Raw genomic sequence first — 25,674 nt, forward strand, 5'->3', positions numbered from 1 at the left:
GTTGGTCTCTCCATCCCACCCCGGCCAGTCCGCGTCCGCCCCGGGGCAGGGCCCGCGCCGCCCGACAGGGTATCGAGGTATCGCTGGGGTCGGTGCCCGACCGCCAGGGGGAGGGAAGCGCTCGGCAGGCGCCCGCGCGTACCCCGAAAGAAGCCCCCGAGAAAGGACCCCCCGCCGTCACTGTCCGACCGGCGCCATGGCGGCCGTCGCCAACGACGACTGCAACACCGCGCAGGTAACAAGGGGCCACGCGCAGACCGGGCACGCAGCGCCTGCCTCCGAGGCCGCGTGGGCTTTAAAGCGGCGCAGGGCTTGGCAATGGGGCGGGCGCGCACCCCTTGTCCTGGCAGCGTCCCCGTTAAGCAGCCCGGCGGCGCGCGATGTGGGGTCGGCCACCGTCTGCCTGCAGGCGGGGCCGAGGGCCTCAGGGTCCGTTCTGCGGCTGGGAGGGACTCCTGGAGGCCCGAGGCCGGACAGCGAACCGGCGTGCCTGGGTCCCGCCGTGGCCACCTGTGCTACCCGTGATGCTGCTGACGGCCCCGCGCCCTGCCCGCCGTCTGGCTAGGGGCACGTTGTGTCAGCGGGTGCTCCAGGATAGCAGTTCACAATTGCAGTTGTTGAGGCGATTCTTGTAACCTTAGTAATTAGCTAGTAATTTTCATAGTTACTAATTAGCAGAGAGTATAGAGATGTTATGAAATTTACTACACTTCCCAAAATGTTGCTAGTCTGGCTGCAGTTACAGGACTTGTGGCCTTTATTTATTTATTTATGGTAACTGGTTTTTTTTTAGGTTTGTTTTGGGTTTTTTTCTGTGTTTGATTGTTTGGGGGTTTTTGTGGTTTGGTAACTGTTCATTACTATAAGTCGTCACAACCTGAACATGAGTCGGCAGTGATGCGCTTCATCAAACGAAGCAAACATCATACTAGAGCATATGGAAGCATCACCTGGATGAGGCTTGAAATACTTGTCCTGTTTGTATGTGGAACTGGTCAAGAGACCAGCCCAAGCATCAAGAACAGTGTAGACCGACAACAAGGAGATGAGAATCATCAGCAGACTAGATAATGTGGCCTGTCAGGGAAGAGGGAAGGAATCTGCTTAGTCAAAAAAAAATGAGGAGCAAATGGAGTTGTTGTCTTAATATGTAAAATGTTGTCACAGAGATTAAAGGAAAAAACATCTTCTTTATGTCCATAACTGTTTGGTAAGAGATAACAAGTTTAAGTTTCATCAAGCAAGGTTTAGGTTAGGCATTAGGAAAATATTTCTGGCCTGGGACAGTTAGACAGATTGCCTAAGGAGTTTGTGACTCACTGTCATTGGAGGTTTTAAAGATGAGGTTAGAGTAGGAGCTTCCAAACCTTGTCAAACTTGCCCCAGGCTGCCGTCTCCATTACTTCACCGTCCCTGTCTCCTGCCTCAGAACCACTGCCTCTGCCTTGCACCCGTGCCCATTTCTCCCATGCTGCCACCACTGCCTCCCCACACCTGGTTCTGCAAGTCCAACACCAAGTGGAAGCATTTGCCTGTGGCGTGCAGCCCCCTGTAGCAACTGCAACAAGATGCAAGTGGTCTGTTCAGAGGGGCTTCATTAAACAAAGCCTCTGCTTGCTGTGATTCGAAGGGCCAGGACACAGTCTTGAGAGGCTCACAAAATCCCAGTTCCCCTTTGCTTAAAGTCTTACAGTCTTACTTTAGACCATCAAAGATCACTCAGTCTTTCAACTTTAGAGTCATTGTGGTATCGGGGTGGGGGCAGAGAACAGTGACAACAGCACTTTGTTCTTGATGTTTCAGCAAAGGTATTGGTACTAAGTAACTAGCTGCCTACCAGTTTTGGTATGTGCTACTTGTTTTTTGCTTTTGTTCTCCTTATTCTGTGGGTGTTAACAGAATACTCCCCTCCGCCGCAATGTGGGTTCCTGCTGCTAAACAAATGTTTCTCTTGGAAATGTCCTTTCATGGGCATAAATGACTAAGCTGAGCAGTAGAGCAGCTAATCTCTTGTCATTTTTAAAAAACTATTAAAGCTTCTAATTGCTGCAATAAAAAAAAATTCAAAACATAAAAAAGGCACACCATAAATGATCAGTTTCAGTTGGAGGTCTGTACTTGCTATAAAAATTAACAGTCTGAGGCTTTAAGCAGAGTAGGAATCCTCACCACCTTGCTTTCCTATCTCTTGCTTACAATTATTTCTTCTTCTCACCTAAAACCCCTCCCTTTTGCATTATAGAATCCCTGTATGGTGCCGAAGGTGGTGTAGAAAATAAACCTTTTTAAAGGATCATGACATTATTTTTGCTGCTTTGGTTTATTTGATCCATTTCTGTGCTAAAGACAGATTTTAAACAGAAATCTACCAGCTTATTAATGGTACTTTTCTCACTTTATGTGTACAGTGTAGCACAAACCTGTTTTACCACATCAAACTTATCACTATTCAAAGAAACTTCATCATGATTTACTACCTGTCAATATGAAATACCAACAGTATGATTTCATCTATGCAGTCTGTGCTTATTTCTGAGGAAAATATATGATTTCTAAGCAATTTATGAAAGGGAGATACATATTTCAGGCACTGATTATTTACTATAATATCTTAAAATATCCACATTGTAGTTCAGTTTTAGACCTTTTGAAAATTATCCCCAAAACCTTTACAAATGTGTTTGTTCCACAAGTAGCCTGGGTCACCTTGTTTTCAATTGTATTAGATCCACATTGTTTTCTGGGTTTTTGGGTTAGGACAGTGGGTTTGGTTTTTAAATCATATTAGGTACAGTAATTTGAATAAAATAGGAAAAAGCTAATTTTGCTTGAGCAATCACAGTCTTGCAGAATACAATAATAATTTTTTGAAAAGATTTGACTGCTGGAAATACTCTAACTTTTCAGTGAATACTTTCAGTCAGTTTCTGTTTAGAAATTTACCAGCAAATTTGTTTTCAAAAGAATAATTTAATGCATTGAAAAATTAGTTACTTCCTTTAGTTCATGGAAATTTGTAGAGTTTTCCTTCATACTTAACAGCATGTAGAAACTTGGGCTAAGATGGTAACAGCATAGCAGCAAAGAAGCTAAATTGTTCATGTTAGCTGTATAAGAAAACTAGTGGGCCTGATCGTGAGTTGGAGATATGAAGGAAGAGATAACCAATGGCATCTGTACTTCAACTTAAAAATCAAATTTAAAAGTACTGCTAATTGAGATTTGACAAAGAGTAATCCTGTTGAGTTTCGTATGGCTTTCACACATGTTCACTCCCAGACTTATTACAGCAAGTACCCTTTTTTAGTTATGGAAAGAACTGTAATTTTTATTATCAGTAATTTTATTATCAGTAATATTTTTGTTTAGATAGTTTATGGTTATAATCATTATCCACTGATCCTAGAAAAATACTGTTAAACTCTGAGGATTGATTTATAATCCTGGAATTCTTCAGAAAAATAGTCAAAATTCCTCGATTATATTTATTTTCATATGTTCTTGATGAAAGCAGCTTCTGAATTAGAACTTTAAAAAATTCTTTTTAATGATCTAAAATGGTAAAAAGTATTCATGTTCTCCCATGAATATGAATTTTGCAGTAAATGTCTAGATTCATCGAACAGGGAAAATATGAAACAACTGTAGGAGTGTTATAATTAGGTTTTTTATGGCTTTGTACATTCAATAAATAATAGCAATATAAACCTGTTTAATATAAGCTTATTCCATCAAAAGTAGAAGAGACATAATTTTTCTTTGAAATGAAAAATACCGGTGTAGTACATAGGTTAGAAATAGACAGTGATGTCATTTTGAATAAGAGTCAAAACAAGATACTGTGGGACTCAGTTTCATGACAGATGAATAGATAAAAATTATGTACAGCCATTAATTCTGTATAAATAAATCAGAGCAACAAAATTGGGACCCATAATTTACACATACTATGTGTTTGTTTTGTATTTGTAAACATACGACGCATGCATACATACAGATTCACAGTACATTTCAGAGTCATTAATATTTGAGGAACGTTTAGTTAGAGTATACTTGATGTATATTACTATTTTGAGTGGCAAAGAGCTGGAAAGGAGTGGTTTCATTTTCAGCTGTGTGAATGGGGAATATTTCAGATTTTTTTCACTGTAAATGTAGGAATTTGCGTATTTGGCCTGGGGTCTTTTTCCTTCAGGTACTCTTGTATATGCTGTTCTATTTGTTTCAGGTAATGTGAACTGATGAAGGTTCATGGTGCTATAAAAATCTTAACTTCTTATGTAAGTTGCTAGGAGCGCCGGTTAGAGTCTTGTTTCTGTCACTTGAAATGAATAAACAGATGATTTTTTAATATATTAAAAGAGACTGTAAATAATAGAAACAAAATTAGAGCAGGCAGGAATAGCATCTGAACTGAATCCCAGTTCTTTAAAGGTAATTGCTTCAGAAACAAGTGCCATTGAAGAATATGGTGCTACGTTATTAAGTTGAAGTTTGAAGCACTGATCAGGCTTAATACGTAGATAAAAAGAATTATGTGAGGGTTGGCTGCAGTAACAGGGGACTGTATTTGGTGACCTAAGGGTTTAGCCTTCCTAAAACTAATCCTGTTTTCTGTTGAAAACAATGCAAGGAGCACATCTGTTGTGCTTAATTGCTGATTTCTATCACACACGCATATAAGAAACAAAACCAGCTGTATTACTGTGGTAATACAGGTGGAAATCTTACCCCATCCAAGGGAGATAAATTGATGTAAATAAAATTACTGCTTTGTTTCTCTACTGTTTAATTCCTTACTTGATGGCTTCAGTTGTATCAGGATATTTGTGAAAGCACATACGATTTTTATTTTTACATTGGTAAACAGGGGAAGACTTTGGCTTTTTATTCTGTTAGATAAGCTAAAAGAAATACTCAAGACAACATGCAAATGCATAAATTCAAGCACACAGCATGAATTAAAGTAGCATCTCACAGTTTTCTCTATGTATACTCGTTATATTTCTCAGGTAAATGATTCCAACATTCAAATTTTTTAATTTTCCAATGTAGTACTCACTTATCAAAGACTGCTACCTGTAAGGTACAGCTTTCTTAGTTTTATATGTTTGGTGCAGAGTAATGTTTAGGATTTCCAATAAATAATTTTGGCTTGTACTGTAAAGCTATTCTGGTTTAGATTAACTATGAATGAATCTCTGACACTAGACACCTTTGGTTAATAAGTAGATATACATATATTTATTGATGTAATAACGGAATATGGGAAAAATTAAGAACTTTTTTTCCTTCTGAAAGAAATATTAAAATAATGCAATTTGCCTTCTAGCTAAACCGCATGTGAGGTAACCTCACATTGTAAAAATGTAGGAACGTGAAGGTCATCAAATAATTTGCCTATGTTTTCAGTGGTATTTTTGACTGCTATGTAAAAGTATTATATAACAGAACTAATGAAGTCTGTTCTATTGAAATTTGTGAGTCAAGCAAAATAAACCTCCAGAAAACTGATTCAATGGGAAAAGTTATTAGATGAGCTTTTCAAAATGGATAATGTTAGATGCATTCATTTTTCTTTTTTTATGGCAATAGTCTATGACTTAATCTCGCTGGTGTAATACCTGTGGGTCACTGCACTCAAATAAATTTGAGATGAGACCTTTCCTGTGAAGGATAATCAGACATGCATTTTATTTGGAGGTTTTGTTTGTTTATTTCAAGGTGTGAATGGCCCCTGCAAAGTGTAAAGGGCATTGTGCAAACACGCAGTCATTTTGTAACTGAAGTTCGTAAGCATAAATCAGACTGTCATACTGCAGTATGAAAGTACTACCCCTTTAAACTCCATTTCAGAATTTAAATTCTTAGGTTTCTGATGTTTCCGATGGTTTTTAATTTATTTCTTTAATTTATTTTTAGGAGAAGTTACATCCAAGAAATCTTATCCCAGAGCTTTGTAGACTGTTTTATGGTTTAGGCTGGGTAACAGGAACTGGTGGAGGAATCAGCTTGAAACATGGGTGAGTAAAGTTGGAAGAGAAAGAACGCGATGGTTAGAGAGAGAGAGGGTGGCTGTGTTTAGTAGTTGGTGAGGGCATTTCAGTGCCGTGAAAAATGTTTGTCAAGAGTGAGCAAGAAGACGGAGTAACGAACAGTACACCAAATTTAACCATGTAGAAGGGAGGTGGCTAATCTGAATTAATCATTGCAGTTCCTTCAATGGAGAGAACCAACTTCAGAGAGTGACTTTTTTCTGTCCTTTTCCTTTCTTTGTTTAAGGTAGATTAATCGTCTTTGAGGAACAATGCATTCCCCCTTTTCATTTCATTGACTATGGAATTTAGAGTGGGTTACACCAGGCTTTCAAATGCCTGTGGTTAGATGAGATGAATCCCACCCTAGACATTTTGCAGGCAAGACATTTCCTTTACGAAGGAAATTACTGTTCTACTGATAATTTCTAAGGAGATATTCTTAATATATAATTAAAGCAGAACAGGTAGCAGCAAAACAATTTTGGTGTGTATCCACTACTAAGGAGCACCACTTTGCTTTTTAATTTCCTCATCTCCCCCTATTCATACTTTCCAAGCTTTTTATGGAGACAGAGCTCCTCTCAGTGGCCACTGAAAAAAGAGAAGTCCTCATTCTGCAAAACACCTTGCACAGCGCCTGCAATTCTGTCACCAGTCACAGGGTGTTGTGACACTCTAACTTGAAAGTGTCTGACCTCTCATTTTTCTGATGTACACTTGCATGCAGACACAAACAGCCATTGCTATTCAAATATATGAGAGAGATATCTATGTGAAGTAAAGGCTCTAAATGCTAATATTTGTCGTGTTCTAATGGCTTTGTGCAGGTCATTTCATTTCCCTGCTTGATTTTGCAAGCAAAGCAACAGCAATAATAGAGGAATGATAAGATGGTTAATTCTTGTTTTTAAAGTTCTTTGTCTAAGGAAAGATCTTTCTAGCACTAATTTCTCATCAGTAGCTAAATGTAGCCTATTTTCTTCATTATTTCAGTGCGATTCATGTTGGTTGTGGCAAGACAAATGATGTCAACAGAGAATACAGTAACATATTAATACAGTTTTCCTCGGCAGTTCTATAACTTGGTTGCTCAGACTACACCGAAATACGTATTTGAGTTGGTACCAATATTGTACATGGTCTAGGAATAGTAATCTATGTGGCTGTACTGTTTTATGCCTTCAGTAACAGTAGCTAGTTTCAAAATTAATAGCTATGAGGGAGAGATCAGACTAGCTTAGAATTGTTACATAGGAAATAGTGAAAGAACAATTGAAATTTGACTGAAATTCTAACAACTGGTTTTACCAGCTAATCCTAATCGGCATTACTCACTGTGCAGTTCCTATCAACTACTCAGAATAAAAATGTCCATTTGGACATGGGATAGCATATTAAAAATGGATCTAGAATTCTTTTTCAGATGTCCTATATTTCAAAGGCTGTATTTCACCATCAGATTTTCCCTTTGTGATTAATTTCTAAAAAAGAAAAAAATTTGTTTTAAGAAAAAATGCATGTCTTTCATTAGTAACTGAATTACCACTTGATTTCTCGATATGTTGCGCTCTCAATCATCCTACTCATGCAAAGGAATTAAGACTAAATTAATGCAATGTTGGCAGTGTTAATTCATGAATGTTAAAAATTACAAATATGATAAAGCCACATTTTTATGTGCTTCACAGGCATTTTACCACTATGAAGAGTACATCATTTTACAAGTTGAATTTTTGGAAGAGTTAGAATCATAGAATCATTTAGTTTGGAAAAGACCCTTAAGATCGTTAAGTCCAACCATAAACCTAACACTGCCAAGTCCACTGCTAAACCTTGTCCCTAAGCGCCACATCAACACATCTTTTAAATACCTCCAGGGATGATGACACAACCACTTTCCTGGGCAGCCTGTTCCAATGCTTGATAACCCTTTCAGTGAAGAAATTTTTCCTAATATCTAATCTAAACCTCCCCTGGTGCAACTTGAGGCCATTTCCTCTCGTCCTATCGCTGTTACTTGGGAGAAGAGACCAACCCCCACCTCGCTACAACCTCCTTTCAGGTAGTTGTAGAGAGCGATAAGGTCTTTCCTCAGCCTCCTCTTCTCCAGACTAAATAACCCCAGTTTCCTCAGCCACGCCTCATAAGACTTGTGCTCTAGACCCTTCACCAGCTTCGTTGCTCTTCTAACTGCTCTTGTCCAGAAATATAAACATCTTGTGGTTCTTAGGAAATGTATCTGTAACTTGACTAATTATTCACTAGATGTCTCTGTGCCCCTGAATTTGGTATGTTACTGTTGAAACCGAATAGTGATTACAATTGAGAGAGATAATCTGATTTTTTTTTTGCTATTATTGAAAATATTTCAATTATTTTGAAAATCAGTTTAATTTAAATCAATTTTTATAGTCTTTGTTCATGTAAACCTTTCAAGAAGTGATGCACTTCAACTTGAATTTGTCATTTAATTGCATTGAATTAGTGTTATCTTTTTATCAATATAAATAAATATATAAATGCATTAAAAACCTAAAATACACAGTTATAACAAAAACCAAAAGTATTTACATTGTAGAATACTACAGATAATTAATATTGTTTATGGGTAGTCTGTGGATTTTTAGGTAGTAGTTTTGTCACCTGTTTTGTCATAGATCAATATGTACTTGCAGTTTCTCTTGTTCCATTTTTATTCTGAATTCCGGGGATTTGAGTTTGGAATTATTATAGGGGGAGGCTGTGTGTTTTTCTTTGTAGGAAAAACAAGGCTGCACTTCCTACATGTGTTTCAGATCTTTTGACAAGTTGAAAGCACAGTTTTGTACCCCTGCAAGTTAGAGATTTCATATGCCCTTGTATGATTCAGTTCTATTTTGAAAACTATCTACATGTCAATCTATGGAAGGAGCAAGAAAGTTATTTAATTATGAGGGGCCAGATTTGCTATTTCCTTTTCAGTGGATCGAGAGCTCTAATGCCTGTGCAGTTGAACAACCCTGTGTTAACTGATTTTTCCTGTCTGTAACTTTTCTTAGGAATGAAATCTACATCGCTCCTTCAGGAGTCCAAAAGGAAAGAATACAGGTACGTTGAACAGTATTTTTACCTCAGAGATGGATGAAAGTACCTTTTTTTAGAGTTTCATTTTTCCTTATGTAAAGTTAGAAACTGTTGTTACACTATTGACTGCCTTATTGAAACAACTGAGGATTTCGCCCGGTACTCCATTAGCATAGCAAGCCAACATGTGTTTCAGTGGCCAGTGTGGATTAGTCTTGATGATCTCTTTGCTTTAAATTAATACAGAAGACTGTTATATTTGAACATTACTCAAGTCCAGCTTTATTCTTTGTCAAGCTTGAATGGCTTTATAGCGCTCTGGCTACAGTTTCAAGTTACTGTGGCACATAGGTAATTAAGCATTAACACTCACCTCTATTTATTTTCATTTGAGTGATTACAAATCTTTGTCTTGATATTCTCAGTAAATAGATGGGCTCTCCCCATGAAAAGGTGACCTTGTCTATCTGTCTCCTTTCAAAAAAAATCCCCAAAATATAAGTGAAGGGGAGAATGGTAAATGATAACTATTTTATGACAGCAGGACCTCCCCCAGAGTAGAATAATATGTGGAAGGGGTTGTTTTATAGATCTGAGGGTAAATACAATGAGAAAGGAATCTCTTCACTGGTAGAAACTTGGGGTTTCACAGCAGTGCTCATTGGGGATGTTAGCCAGTCAGGCAGGCAAAGGCATAACATGGCAAGACTGTGATGGTCTGTTCTTTGCTAGCAGTAGCAGTGGATTGAGCACAGTGCGTAAGGAGATCTCTTGCAACTGTATTTCCTGCTGATTTTAAAAATAACATTAGAGAGTTTTATTGCTGCCCTGAACAATTCTTTGTACTATTATGAGTAGCTGATTGATGCAAAGGTAACATTTATGTAAAGCTACTAAAAGCAAGGTTTAAAAAAATAGTTCTACAAGTTAAATATATTATATGTAGCTTTAATTCATGTCCTTTGTTGGTTCTTTAAGGGGGGAAGGAAAAGTACATAAACGTTTCTTTTTTTGAATCAGTTACTACTTTTCCTTTTGATCTATTGTCTGTTATTTAGATACAGGCTGTCTCCTTTCTGAGAATATTGTAGTTTTACAAATGTCGTCTTGGCAGCAGTCTGAATAAAAAGGGTGCCTAATATTAATTCACATTATACAGTGTCAGTAAATTAGAAGCTAGAATAAATGCGGTGTGTTACAGCACTTTTACAAAGTTAAAATCACATTCTATATTAAATATATGGTGTATATATTTGTCTCCCTAGAAGGAAAACAAAACTATTCAGGTCATCAGAAGTCAAAATAATTTCTTCTTTCTTACAGCCAGAAGATATGTTTGTTTGTGACATGAACGAACAGGACATCAGTGGTCCTCCACCGCACAAGAAACTAAAGAAAAGCCAGTGCACACCTCTTTTTATGAATGCCTACACTATGAGAGGTGTGTAGCAAATGTTTTTAGTTCAGTGATAACTGAAACACTGTATATACACATCCACAAAACTGAAATTCAATACCATATTCTTTATACATGGAAATTACAGTGAAATAAACATGAAACTATAAAATAAATTGATTTGCAAAGGAATATGGGCAATGGAAGGTAATCCATGGTAACATCCTGTCAGTGTCATTTACATTTTAATCTTCTCATGTAGCTATACTTGTGATCATCTTTTTGGCACTCATTTTTAGTGCAGTATGTTAGTAGGTTGTGGGAGGAGCTGGGGGATTTACAGCAGTTTTATACCAGTAGTTTTATCTCTTTAGCAACTATGTTTTAGATCCTTTTACAACCATTGGCTGTGATCAAAGGTTCTAAATTATGGACGAAAAAAGTATGAAACTTTTCTTTTGCAGGTGGACAGTAATAGAGAGTTGCTGTTGTGTAAGATTTACATCTGTTACTTTAGAAAGGATTTAGGGAGTCTGTTCTGATCTTCCTGCACAAGAAGCTTACATGTGTACGCGAGGAAAACTCATTTCATATTTTTAGCAACATTGCAACTTTATAAGTAAATTATAATTATTGTCTACCTATCTTTCCATCGTGACGCAAGAAGATAACAATAAATGTTTTTTCAGAGAATCAGTGGATAATCAAAGAAGAGTACTAGCATAAAAAGAAAGTTTTTAAACTTTCGTCGCACAAGTAAGTTTGGGATTCTTTAGAGTCTCAGAACTGTGATAAAATTAATAGAGTATTTCAGTCATTGCAGTATGTAATGAAATGTACAAGTACTGTTTCTTATTGAATTTGTGCAAGTAGTTTCTCTCCTAGAATTCATCACTAACTAAAAGTTAAGACAATCCATAATTATCCTTTATAGGGAAGTAATTATTTCATACCTTTATTTAGGTTGCTGTATATTTTTCCCTCTAATACAGTAGATGACCATTTGCTAAGATGCCTAGCCAAAGGAAATTAATCAAGAATGTGAATAAAATTTTCTTAATAGACACATTTTAAAATTAGTTCTAAAAATATATTTTTTTCTTCTTTTTCTGTTCTTAGGGGCAGGTGCAGTGATCCATACTCATTCCAAGGCTGCTGTTATGGCTACCCTTCTTTACCCAGGGTGTGAGTTCAGTATTACCCATCAGGAGATGATAAAAGGAATCCAGAAGTGTACTTCAGGAGGCTATTACCGGTACTTCTATATATTTAAGAAAAGAGGCATGCTATTTGATAATTTTTTTTTAGCAATATAAATAGATGACAAGTTATTTGATTTATGTGCATCATTTAAGTTAAAGTGTGTAATATAAAGTATTAGGAATAAGAAGTAAAAAGACCTCTGGAATAAATCAATCATTGGCTTTCCCTGAGAAGCTCTCAAGCCTATGGAAGAGATCTGAGATAAAATCTTGTAATGTCAAGGCTACTGTGGTCTGTTGAGCTACAGAAACAAACCAAATAAAGAGCTATGTCCTGACAAATATCTCAAGAACAGAGATGTTAACACATCTATACAATGTTAAACTGAAACTGGAGCCAACCGACATTAGGCTGGATTGATAACGTACAAACTACATTTGGGTGGACTTCACATATCACTGCCTGTGCTAGTTTAGGGCATGTTAAGAGAGTAGAGGATTTCAGATTTTACTTGACAGACTTTGAAAGAAAATTCAGAATAAACAGCTCATTAAAGATAATGTTATTACTTTTCAGGGATGAGCTCTGAGGTAAGTGCTGAGTTATTCCAAATTATGTGTGATGGCTTGTTTTGAGGACTCCACCCACAAAGTGTTGAATTGGGATCCGCAAACAACATTTCTATAATATGTGACAATTAGATGAAAAATTGAAATGCTAAATTCTTTCCACTTTTTGATGATAATTTTTGTAACTAACTAATGCCCTTTGGCAAGGGAACAAGCCATATGTCTGGCATGTGATTTTACACCCGGGCATATTTTATTCAGTTTTGGTTGACTTGCCAGCTTTACCTTCTTGTCAGCATTAGCATTTGTATTTTTAATGTGACAAAAGACACCCCTTATATTGAATTGTTTAACAACACTGGTTTTAAACAAATCCACAACAATTTTCTATTTTGGATATGCATTTTGAATTCTCAAATATTCCTAAATGTTAGTCAGGAGACATTGTAATTGTTGGGTTCCATATCTCTGAGTTGTCCTGTGTCATCCTGTTAATTTACCGGAAATACTAAAGAAATCAAAGCTCCAGATTAGATCATTCCTAAGTACGTATTCATCCGTACTAGACTGATTCCACAGTCTTGACCTCACACAAGGTTCCCCATTGAATTCAGAAGAAATTCGATAGTACAGAATGGGATCTTTCAAAAAAGGGATTGACAATATATTGTTTCTAATTACATAAACTTTTTCTGGAAACTATCCAGGAAAATGCTACAGATAGGATAATCAGAAATATTTGTTGGCTTAAATATGATTGCAGTGATGCCAGGATAGTTTTACTTTTGACTTCGGTAGAAGGAGAACTAGATTTGTAGTAAATAACTTTGAAAGTCTCAGACTGTCCCAAGATATTTTACATGAAGGTTTGGTAGGCTGCTTATACTTCAGTAAAACTAAAGAGATATCAAGTATTTAATTCATTCAGAGTCTTCTTGGGGTTTTATTGATACTAGTTCTTGATAAAAAGCTTATGGTTATGATTAGGAATCAGTTATGGTATTTATACCTGCTTCCAAACTCACGTCCAAGTAGAAAGCAGAACCTAAGAAACCAATCCCTTAGCTCATTGGCCTCACTAGTAGCAAACACTCCAAATATAATTTTAATGATCAGAATATGTAAGAGTCAAAGTAAACCTACAAAAACCATTTAATTTTCTTCATTCACTATTTTTATAGACTTCCTTGGGAAAGCATCAGCATTGAAAACTGTAAGGGATAAGACTTTTTAATTTTCTGAATATCTGATTTGAAGTACAAGCTGTATTATTTTTACCATTGTTTTTCCTCTGTGTTTTATAAAAGTAAGTACTACTAGCATCCACTCGTGAAATATCTATGTGATCTCAATGATAAATCTGAACCTGAACTGGGGACTTATTAAAACTATTTAAACAAGTTTCTGCCAGTGTTAATTAAGGTTCAAACAATGCCAAATATCCCAGTCCTCCTTCAGAAGAAACTCTTAGGCAAGTTCCACTGAGTAACATGCATCATCTTGTCTTTGGAACTGGGGTTCTCAGGCTTTCTTAAGATCACATATAGCCCACCAATGACTCCATCACAGAGAATTTATTTTTCATGTGTTGACTCTACTTTCTATTTATATGCCTTAGCAGGACAATCTTATTTCCAGGGGCTTTTTGGATTACCTAAATTAATTTTTTTCTGCTCTCCAGCAAACAGCTTCATTTCCTTCTTCATGATGTGATTCTTTTAAATAATTTAATCTGAGATAAAGCTTGTAAGTGATGCCAATACAGGATTAAGAGAGTCTGAAAAAGTTGTAAAGGGACCCAACTACAAAGTAATGTGTGAACAAACAGCTACACCTAATACATTAAAGTGTTATGTTATTTTTGTGCCTTAAGTGTAGCTCAGGTAATGCCAGCATAGCATACGTTCGGGAGTGAGAGATGTTCCTGAGAGTTCTTATGTTACAGCATGAACTCAAAAGAGAAGAGCATAAAATCACGAGTGTTGAGAATTTGTTAACATCTCTACACAGTCAAAGGAGAACCTTTCTTAGGAAAATGCTTCATACATCCAAATACAGAGTTTTTTAAATACATGAGCATTAATTTTTCTTTTAGATATGATGATACACTAGTGGTTCCCATTATTGAGAATACACCAGAAGAGAAGGATCTCAAGGAAAGAATGGCATGTGCAGTGGAAAAATACCCAGACTCTTGTGCTGTATTGGTCAGACGTCACGGAGTTTATGTATGGGGAGAAACATGGGAAAAAGCCAAAACGATGTGAGTACAATTTAGGAATATGGTATCTTTGCCATTATACCTCAAAATCTTAATGACCTTAATGTCGTGTGTATTTCCAACCCATGGACAATGATTCAGAACATTAAGTTCTAGCCTCACTGAATGTATAGTGAGCTTTTGGGAATGGGTTCATCCATGATTCCACCGCTTGGTTTTCCTTTCATATCAATACTGGCTGATAGGGTTGCCAACATTTTCCTTTCATATGGACAAGTCCCTCCTCCTATGACACCTGCAGGCAATCTCTGCTTTTATACGACACCTGCCAGTACTGTTTGTGTAGTCTTCCCTAGTCCCATTTTTTTAATTTACTTCTTCATTTGCTGATGGAAATGCAGCAAATCCAGATCATGTAGCAAAAATGCTGTGCGCTTTCCATGCCGCAGTAGTGGAAATAAATGATAATAGAGCTGTCCAGTCAGACCGTTACATTGGTGGTGTAAAGCTCAAGGAAGAAAACTATTGATTTTCGTAAAACATGGTAAGACTTGGGCCTTACTTTACATTTCACTTTTTTTTCCTTTTAATTTTAGGTGTGAGTGTTATGATTACTTGTTTGATATCGCCGTGCAGATGAAGCAGCATGGGCTAGATCCTTCAAAACATCCAGCAGGAGAAAACGGGATCTTGTAAATGACAACAACATTTATATTCAGGTGTGAATTTATCTGTAGAGATGATCTGTTTGGAGGGAGAGACTACAGATGACACCATCGCTTCAGTCTGTTTTCCCACTCAGGAAACTTCAGTATTGCGCATCTCCCCCACTGTGTTCCATTACCACTGCAATTGTATCTATGCCTGAAATAATGCTCCTTTGCCACACAATGCAACACAAAGATATGTATTAATAGTTAAGTATGTCCTGTGCATATTTTAGCACCTAGGTACAGCATGGAGTGCAACTGCTTTTTAAAACTAAATTGTATCAAGCATTACCAGAAAAAAACAGTGGAGGAAAAAAACCCCAGCCTAGTAAGCTAATCTATACAAAGATACCTGAACACCCACTTTTGTTCTTCAGCTTGCAGGATCAGATTTGATTTCAGTCCGTCTCAGTGGTATTACTTACGTGGTGGGTTGGGGTTTTTTTTTTCCTTCAGCAGAAATGGCTGGTTGCAGTTTGATTAAGTTTAATTGATTAGTGTCACCTGTTTAACTCATACAGCAAATTACCATGACTTTCTGTTTTCTAATGTTTATTTTTCTAATGATCAATATTTTGAAAGTTGTCATAACAAATATTTTAAAGTAAAAGCACATAGATAATATGATCAGGCAGTACTATACATGAAAGATCCCTGAAACAATTCTCACATAAGCAATATGCAGCTCGGTATGGCCAAAACACGTTGGTAGCGTAACATTTCAGTGGCTGGGACACTTCTTCCTGAAAAACTAAGCAAGTTTAAAGATATCAGTACTGAGATTATAAAGGAGTTGCTAGGCCAAAGTGGTGGTCTAATTAAACAGGACAGGCTAACTTGTTGCACAGAGTTGGCCCATCAGATAGTCCTCTCCACATTTTACATCAGAAGAGGTGACAAATGGCTGCTCAGGCAGCATGAGCCCAGAACAGACAGGTACTTGGATCATTAGCCTTTATGCCCACACTAGAGGAGGAAGCAGTGGGACACGAGGCTTGCTGTCAAGTGAGTCTCTGCGTGAACAGATATTTGGAGTGCTGCCACCGCATACAGTGATGAAGACACGCTGGCTACCACACCTGCACAGAGCTACCTCACGGCCCACAAGAACCATTCTAAAATTACTCCTCAGCCCCTGCAATTGGGGATTGGGCTAACGTAGTGGCATTAATATTCCTTTGCCTGTTTCTTATGACTAAATATCTAGTTTTAGAATATTTTCACGTTTATCTTGTTTCTTCTATACAGGTTTCTTCTATACATGATGAGAGTTCCAGATTCCACCTCACGCTGTTAAAACCAGAAGGGGGTGCTGTTATACTCGGCCGATTGACAGATGTTAGCAGTCAGTTTTGACTGTCAAACACATCCAAGAAGAAAAGGAGAGTTAAAACAAAACAAAACAAAAAGCTGAACAATCATTGCTATTTATGAATCCTGTCAAATGCTACAGTAGGAGGAATGAAAATTCAGATGCAAAAGAAGGTTTTGAAAAAAGCTGTGGAGAACTGATGTGATATTTTGTTTGCGTGCTTTAAAAATTTGTATTTCAACAACCTGCTCTACTGCTACATCATTTAAATTGTTCTAGGTCTCCATTTCTGAAAGTTACAGTAGTCTTTATTCTTGGGGGAAAAAAGTGAGGATGACCCCTTAATTAGAAGTTAGGTATAAAGTTTAAAGCATTGTTTGAACTGTTGATTCATTCATGCCATGTTAATAGGGTTTTTTTTTTAAATTAAGCCTGTAGCATATGTATTTTTAAATTCTCTTAGTTGTCATTATAATGAGTAGGAAAAACATAATTTTATAGCGTGCATTTGAAAGTTGTTACTGAGAGACTGCTCTGGGTCTTGTCTGGTTTTTACCTCTTTAAATTCATTTACTTTCAATAAGATTTCATTTATTACAACTTTAAAACAGCTTTTTTATGATGTATGATTAGCCAGCCTAAGGTAGATTTAATCAAACTGCTCATTAAAATATAGTCTCACGTATTTATGTATCTTAGTGTCTTCTTTCAAAATCTCCTGGAATGGCCCCCCAGTGGCATCAGTCTAAGCCTTGGTTGACCAACTTTCTCACTGAGTACTCTAATCCCAAGGGTGAATTGAGACAGGGTAAGCGTCAGTTGATCTTGTTTTCTGCTAGGGGCCATGCATTCCCACCACTTCCCCTTGCATCATCTCTGGCACTTTTTTGAGCTTCCATGAGGTGAATTAACTCCTTAACCTAAGAGAAAACTACTGCGGGAGTGGGGGGAAGAAAATTATTATATTGTTTCTTAATAAGCCACTGGTAAAACATTGCATCAACTCAGAGGTGGGCCCAAAGAGAACCGAGCTGGGGTAAAAGAGGAGATGGCTGAAGCCAGAGGTGGCAGACAATGCTTCCCCTATTTCACGGGGATGACTATTCAGAGTTACTCGGCTACTTGTGGACAGGCATTTGCTGTGGATGTTCTGAAGAGTTCAGAAAGAATTGAAATCTGTCAAAAGTATTGTGCTGAACCAAGAAGTCAGGAAGAAACTTCTTACATTTTTCACCCATGAATAAGCATTGACTTTTCTTTAGTTATGTATGTCAGACTACTGATTATAGCACAACATATGCCATTGATCTCTCTAGTTACTGGTAATTGTGTTATGCTGAACTTGCACAAAAAATATCCTGCTTTGGTTGGGGTATTCATGTTCCCATGTAACAGTCTGTCACTGGGCTCTGTCAAAACTCATTTGCAGTAAGGTGTCATGGTATAAGCCAAGCGCCTGCTGACCTGATCCAACCTGCTGGGTACCAGCTGTTTCTAAGCAGTAAGATGTGGTCACCTGTGCCATGACAGCCTGGTGTAGCCACCAGAGTTGTTGCTGCTGTGCTGCCAGTTTGGGAGCAACCAGATCCCTCTTATCTCCACATCCTCATAGCAGCTACAGCCTGTCTTTCTGTGCTGCACAAGAGAGCATGTTCAGCATCTGCTGCTACCAGACAAACAGCAGCTGTCACAGATGACATCAAGACCTCAACTGATGAAGTTCCCACTCCACAGGAATGATTCATTATAGAACGATCTGCCATCAGAAACTTGCTGAGTACTCATCTACCAAGATAACATACCCTCACCTCTCTGGGATGCTTCAAATTTTCTCCACAGGAAATACCTAAGCTTTGCTCTCTAATTTTCCTGTTCCTGTCAGTCAGATATCAACTAAAGAGTTATTAAAGGAATTGCCATATAGTTCAGACAGGCCTCTTTTTTCCCCCGATGACTGGACTGCAAGACTCACCAGCGTACATTATAGTGAATTTAATTGAACAAAATCTTTGTAATTCTATTCTTACATTAAAGGAATAACCATATTTAGTTCTCTTCTGGATTTCCTTATGCATTTTAGGAACGCAAGAATAGCATTGACTGTTTTGTGGTTTATGCCATTGACTTTATTTCTGAACTCCCTTCCCAAACGCTTGTATTACCTCATTCTTCAAATTCGTAAAGAGTAGTGGTGCTATGCTGACAGACTGGCAGGTTTCATTAAGATCGGTGACTGTTAGACACGTTTGGCCTTCCCTACCGTACGTAGTGCTGTACCTGCAGTGTGCAACCTTTAAACCTTAGAGGGGGGTGACCTTAATTATTGTGAAATAGTGGTTATCGCTAAGTAACTGCAGGTTGTTGACTGTATGTTTATTGATACATTTTTTCATTTTTAGACACTTGTTTGTCAGTGGCAAATATTTTGCAGTGACTCCACACCTTGTGGGTGTATGTGGATTGCAGTAAGAACACGGGTGAAAAATCTTACTTTTTAGTCACTTTGGACAGGCTGCATACTCCTCTGCTCTACTTAAGCACAAAACACATCTCTAAGTATTTTCAAGACTTCAGAGGTGCAACTGACATGAAGGGAAAGCAGATTGTATTTCCCTTAGCTTTTCTTCCCTGTGGGCATGCTAACGAAAATACTTCTGGATGTGACAATCTACTTAGTCTTGAAATCTAGTTGCCATCTATTGATTGTGACCTTTAATTCTTTATTTAAACTGCTAGATCTCTGCAAATAGTAAATTCCTGTGGTATTCTGATGATGCTGTCAGAATAGGACATAATTTTATCATTCCATAATAGTGATGTTTTGTAAGGATAAAGATGATTTTAGACTTGATGTTGTTTTGTTCTGCATGTATAATGACAAACTGCAAAAGAACACTCACAAGGAAAGGTATTTTTTGCCAAATATATTCTGGGATCATGTTAATTACAAATATTCACTTCCTCATCCAGCTACAATTTGCCACTCTGTAGCCCTTCTAAAATCTGTGTGAAATATCAGATTTCTATAGTAGTAGTAAAGTCCTTTCCTATAGGATTCTGAGATGCTCAGAGTCCCATTCAGTGGTATGGAAATGAGCTAAATACGTTCTTCTCATGTCTGTTTGTGTGTGAACTCTCAACAAAGAAATCAATGACTTCACAGCTTTGGTGGCTTCATAAACTTGTGAAATTATTACTGTTTCCCAAAGTGTTCAGAAAGCTCTTACAGTTCAGCTCCAATTATGTAGAACAAAAATATGAAGGTTTCCCATATGATTTAAAGCTTCTAAACTCCCATCAAGTCTAGATCATTTTCTGATGTGAATTGTAGGCTAATAAGCCAGCTAGATATTTTTATACATTTGCAGCAAAGACTTGATCTCCATCAAAGCCGATTATCTAGGTTTAGTATCACCAGATAGGCTTATGTAAAAATTACATAATTCCCATTTCATGTGGGTCATCCAAAATGCTAATTAAGTTCCAGTATTTCTCAGTAAAAGTATTTTCCTAGCAAATATCCTACTTGCTTTCCAAGAAGGAAATAAAACTGCCAGAATACAGCATCTTGAGACATTAAGAGATAGAGCTCTAACTTACAGTAAGAATTTATGATGCCAGTATAGGTCCTCTAGTGAATGCTGTAAAGCCTGAACAACTGGCATTGTATTTCCTTTAACTCTGAAATCGTCATTTAAAAATTAACATCTAAAAAAGCCCACTGACTAGTGGAACAATACAAATATACCCGTAGCCTTCCTCTAAATTCTTTTTTGCCACACTTTTTTGGCAAATGTGTTTGTAACATTTTTTTGCCATTTTACAGAAGATGTCAAATTGGCAAAAAAAACCCTGGAGCACTTTAGATGGCTTACTTCTATATCAAGGAACAGAAGAAAATATATAGTTTTATATTAATGCTTCTTAATTTCAAAATTGTTAAAAAGACTCTGAGCTGATATAAGTTAAGGTATCCCTACTAAAGGGAGTTATCAGTCATGTACTCTACAGATACATAAACAATAAAGAAATTAGGCGAATGCTTCATTTTTGAAGCCGCTTTGGATTTGTAGTTCCTTTTTGTTATAAGGGGAGGTAAACCCTTGCAGGCTTTGGTTTTGTTTTCTTTCCCTATGTGTAAGGTGAAATAAAAGTTGTGACTTACAGACCTAGGTTGTGTCCAAGGACAGCCCTCTGATCTGAGGTAGACTTTTGTAACAGAGAATATAGAGGTGCCTGTGACTGCGCTTTGCTACCAGCTAATCAAAGCTTTCATAGAAGTCAGTGAATCTGTATGTTTGGTTTAATTTTAAGTCAGCTTAATGTTAAAAGCTTAATGTTACTCCAGAAGAATGCTACTTGACATGATTTTTCTAAGTCCCTGAGTTTGAAAAAGAGCTCTTAGGCATTTATCCTGGTATTATCCAAGGGTTCACTACATAAATAAGATGGTAAATAAAATCTCACTATTTTTTGGTTGACATCATTAGCACAGGGATCTGTTTCTGCTAAATTTGAATGCTAGTGGTTCAGCATACTGAGTGCACCATTGCAAAATTATTTTGGAGGTGAAACCTCTAGTGGAACCACAACAGTTGCCTATTTCTTAGGATTTTAATCTATTGAAAACAAAATCAATTCCAAATAGTAAATTTTTTAATTTTTCTATATGTCTTCGGACTTAATCCAGCATTTGCTAGATTTTACTAGAGCAGCCAGAAAAAACTAGTGACTGACTAGCGCTCAATACCAAAAATGGACTGAACATGTTTGACTAGATGGGATTTAATGGGGAATCATTTGCAAACACCCACTCTCTCTGTACTTACATATGCGTGTTGGGTTTTTTTACTCTAAGATACTGTGCTATTGTACTAGCAAGTTTCTCCCATCTATGACAGATAAAATTACAGAGTTTAATCTCCAGAAACCAGATCAACAAGAATTTATTTAAATAGTTAAGCATAAATTCTGGCTCCTTAATGAGCCTCAGATTAGCTCCGATTTCTCTAATGGTAATTTCTGGTAATTACAAACAGAATACACTGGATATAGAAGAAAGAATAGGTCTTACATTTAAAGTAAAGAGCTGGAAGTCTAGATTTTGTGGCTGATTCAAGTGTTACCTTAAGGTCATGCCTTGAACAGTTCGCTTTGATGGGAGTTTCAAAAGAGCTTGAATGAATCAGATACTACCCTAAATCCCATTAGAAAGTTAGGTGCTTAATTTCATTAGGTTCCCCTGTAACTCCAAGGATTTAGCTGTCTGTGTTTAAATCAGGGGGGTAAAAAAGAAAAGGGGGGTGGGAGGCACCTCGAGTACTAGCTGCCAACTTACCACTAGTGTACCCCAGATTGATATCAAATGCTTAACTGGTATTTTTTTCCTAAAAAGAAAGATGACCTTTTATACCAGAAACCCTTAGTTTAAGAAAAAGGTTACCTAAGATAATTTCACCTAGCAGAGATTTACAAAAAAAGAAGTCAAGAATTACTCAGAGATGTACATTAATACTACCACACGTAACACAACACAATTTTTGTGACTTCAATTCCGCCCCTCCCAAAAGATGCCAGCCGTCTGTCTTTCCAGGTGAAACATCTGATTCCCATTCTTAAATTCCTGTTCTCCAGACAAAGCAGCTTACCCTTACAGTCCCCATTTTGGTGCAGTTCCTGAAAATAACATCACTGCAATAAATTTAAGTACGTCTATATGCGTGAATGATGATGGTAGACTACCTGGGCTCAGCAGATTGCTGTGTATTTAACACTAATGATTACATTATTTTGTCTTTATGCTTTGTCTCATTTCCATGTTTTATTCAGTTTTAATCCTGCTTTTCTGTAAGATTTTTCTCCCTCCCCTGTTTTCCTTACTATCTTTGAAACCAAATGTACACTTAACACCATTTGCGTTCTGGTTGAACTTTCAAACCCAAGAATATTTTTGTGTTAGGAAACTTATCTCTTTCTTGATTCATCTACTCACATCCCTGACATATCCGAGCATGTCCTGTACTTGCATGTTTGCAAAATTTTGGTACTTAAAGGGTTAATGTGCCTTTTGTACTTCATACACACTACGATTTTGCAAGCAAATGTCTGTTGGTTGCAAGAGCATATGAGCAAGTATGAGACTAATTTCCTGTTAAGGAGTCGCTACATTAAAAGGATATTTGCATAATCATAGACTAAGATAATGTAGGGAAAACCCCAGAGATCATTCTGATGCCAGGATTAAGCCAAGCCCAAATGTAATTTATTTGAATGCATGAAAGCTGCTTCTTATCGTTCACTTCTATCTCAAGTCCCCAAGCACTTTAGTTGGCAGCAGCAGGCTCTAACTCCTCCTGGCTAATTCATTATCCTCAACAACTTTTAAAAGGGTTATTTTAAGTTTAACTTAACAGTCCCTGCAACTTAATTCATATAATAAAAAAATTATTCCTTTTACGACTCGTGTCACATGTTCGAAATCAAGCTACTGCATCTTCTTGGGTCATCATTTTATTTAATGCCCTTGCCTTCAGGTTACGATAACTTCTGAAATATCGCATGCACCACAAAAACAAGGGTTCAGGACTACACCTATGAAAAATATAGCCAAAACCAATGAGATTTCACAATGCAGGTAGTTTTTTCAACTTGTATATAAATAAAGGAGTGTCCACGTAGGAGTTTAGCAGAAGGGCCTCAAGAGAAAGTATATTAGCAATTAAAAATCAAGGCACTTAAAATGTTTCTGAACAGATTAATACATAGTCAGGGCTAGAGATCCCTGACTTCTATTTTAAATCCAGTTACATGCTTTAAATTTTTATTTGGAGAATCCCCTTGCCAAAGTAAAGAATTTGTCACACTTGTCACCTGATACTTCCTTCATGTACACATGCTTAGAGGCTTATGGCTGGGGTGCTGTAGAGGTGTCTGAAAGGTTATTTACTTTTTACTCAGCTTGGATGAGTAAGTTATTGGAACCCAAAAGTCCAGTTGCCAGAAAAAAGAAAAAAAAAACCAACCAAAATTTGCTTGCTTGCCATGGTTAAAACGAATGGGGATACAAAGAGATGTGTAGGAGTAAGAAGAGGGCAGGTGCCGTTAAAAGCAATAGAAGGAGGAGAACCCATTCAATAGCATTTCAGTGACAGCTCAGTCTATCAAGCCTCAAGCCATAGCATAAGAAGGGAATAATGTTTCAAGTGAGGGAAGGGCAAACATTATGATAATAAATTATTTAATTGTAGTAAAGGCAAGAAGAGAGAATATAATTAAGGTCTCAGACACCTAAATAAGAAAGCATTTAGTAGCAATGGTAGTAACATTAGTAGATAAGCACAGTTAAACGAATAGGACAATGACCACTGTCTGTTGCAATTGAAGCACTAATAAAATACTTCCACTGTGCTAGAAATAGTACCATGTTTTACTGTACTTTAACTATGATTAAAACAGCACAATCCTAGTAGCCTGAATAGTTAGTCCAATATTATTAATAAAAAAGTCATTAAGATGTATTGTCCTGTCTGAAATTTCTAGTCCTCAATACGGAAGACTCCTATATTTGAACGAGAAGATCTAGGCATTTTAAGTAGTTATACAACACAGATTCCTCCTAAATTTTGGAAATGTTAAAACAAAACTATCACATATTGAAGATGAGGATCTAATTCTAATTAGACCAGAAAAGAACAATGGCTGATCAAGTAGACAATACTTGATAACTTAGTGTAACCCAAAACCCACGTTGCACAAAATTAATTACCAAATAAAATGAAATGACAATACATGCAACCTGTTCCCATCCCAGCTATATTTAAGTTTAATGTCTCTCCATAATATATAGTCTATGTTTAACTCTAACTTGATAAAGGTTCTCAAGCCGCCACGCTGAGACCAGAGTTGTGGCATTATGCCATATAACAGCATTACGCAAGTCATGAGCTTTCCCTAATCATGTTTCTGTGTATGTGGAAATCTATGCAAAAATCTGTGTGAAGAAATTTATCAGAAGGCTTAACGTCTGGAAGAAAAAAATATTTCCCGAAACTACTTTGTTTACTTCCTTCATTATTAATGATAAGCCATTCACAGCTTCACTTCCAGATACCCTCCAAAGCTCTGTAAATCTCTACAAAGTTCCCATCTGCCTTACCTATCTTTACAGGTCTCTGATTTTTTTTCCTCATACCATATTCAAAATTGATCCTAACAAGACAAGGGATAGTTTCACAAAGGTTTCTCCGTGGAAGAAGTGTCCACACATGAGAACTGCTTCAGGATGAAAGAAGGAATACAGAATATTCATATGCAGTAAAAAGCTTCTATCATGAGCACAAGGAATGAGCACAGGATTCCTGAACAGAGGAATATGGTGCAGATGAACAGGAGGGAGGAAGATAAAAACCATAGGGAATGGGTTTTAAAATCATAGAAATTCAAAGTAATACACCAGGGAATGTAACATAAAAATAATCTTGCATGTGAAAAAAAAGAGAAAACACAGTTTAGAGAAAAGCAGCCATGAGGAGCTCAGAAGAAGTGTCATGAAGTTGACGAAGTTAAATAGCTAAGTGGCCAGACTTAGCCTTGTGCTACAGATGCCAGCTAGGTCATTACAGGATTAAGTTTATGACACAATAAGCTATAAGATGTAGATGCAAATTTAATGTGCTCAGAAGCTGATAGAGAGATCAAGAACTTTATGGTCCATCCCACGAACATCAGCTTAGTTACAGTTGTAACTGTAAAAAAATTGTATTAATAATTAATTCAGGATATTTCTCATTTGCATATTTTGTTAAAATCCTTAAGCTACTATTTTGAATTATGGTTGACTGAGACAGATTAATTTTTATTTTTCTTTTTTGTATTTTTTTTAGAGAATGTTTTCATCCTACTTCATCCTAAAGTATCAGTTCAGTGGAAGTGACAGAGCTTAAATTCTGTAAATAAGAGGAGAAACTTGTTTTTAAAGAAATAAACAAAAGACAGACAGCTGAAGTGCATCAGGGATCACTGAAATGCTGTTAGCCAGGAGAGGTTAAAGTCAGGATAGTTTCATGAGTTGTATTTTCACACCTTGTCAGCTGTGCACTGAAACTGCACTTTTCAATATTACTAATGTCTATAGAGGAAATCCTCACTGTATTCTGTGCTTTT

The 25,674-nt window shown here is 37.0% G+C and overlaps 1 protein-coding gene across 2 annotated transcripts; it reads left to right on the forward strand.

The window, feature by feature from the left end:
• Window positions 1-102: 102 nt before the first annotated feature.
• Window positions 103-17,197, forward strand: APIP (APAF1 interacting protein). Of its 2 annotated transcripts, none has more exons than XM_075152399.1 (8): window positions 103-235; window positions 5,923-6,023; window positions 9,077-9,125; window positions 10,425-10,542; window positions 11,617-11,752; window positions 14,365-14,532; window positions 15,087-15,209; window positions 16,449-17,197. In XM_075152399.1, exons 1-7 carry the CDS (start codon window positions 197-199, stop codon window positions 15,184-15,186), a joined length of 711 nt encoding a protein of 236 aa, XP_075008500.1. In that variant the 5' UTR covers window positions 103-196; the 3' UTR covers window positions 15,187-15,209; window positions 16,449-17,197. The 2 variants fall into 2 exon arrangements, with proteins under 2 accessions (XP_075008500.1, XP_075008501.1); XM_075152400.1 differs by adding an exon at window positions 4,229-4,280 and having other exon boundaries at window positions 165-235; window positions 15,087-17,197.
• The last annotated feature ends 8,477 nt before the right edge of the window (window positions 17,198-25,674 follow it).

The sequence above is a fragment of the Calonectris borealis genome, chromosome 5, assembly GCF_964195595.1.
Source record: "Calonectris borealis chromosome 5, bCalBor7.hap1.2, whole genome shotgun sequence".
Lineage (NCBI taxonomy): Eukaryota > Metazoa > Chordata > Aves > Procellariiformes > Procellariidae > Calonectris > Calonectris borealis.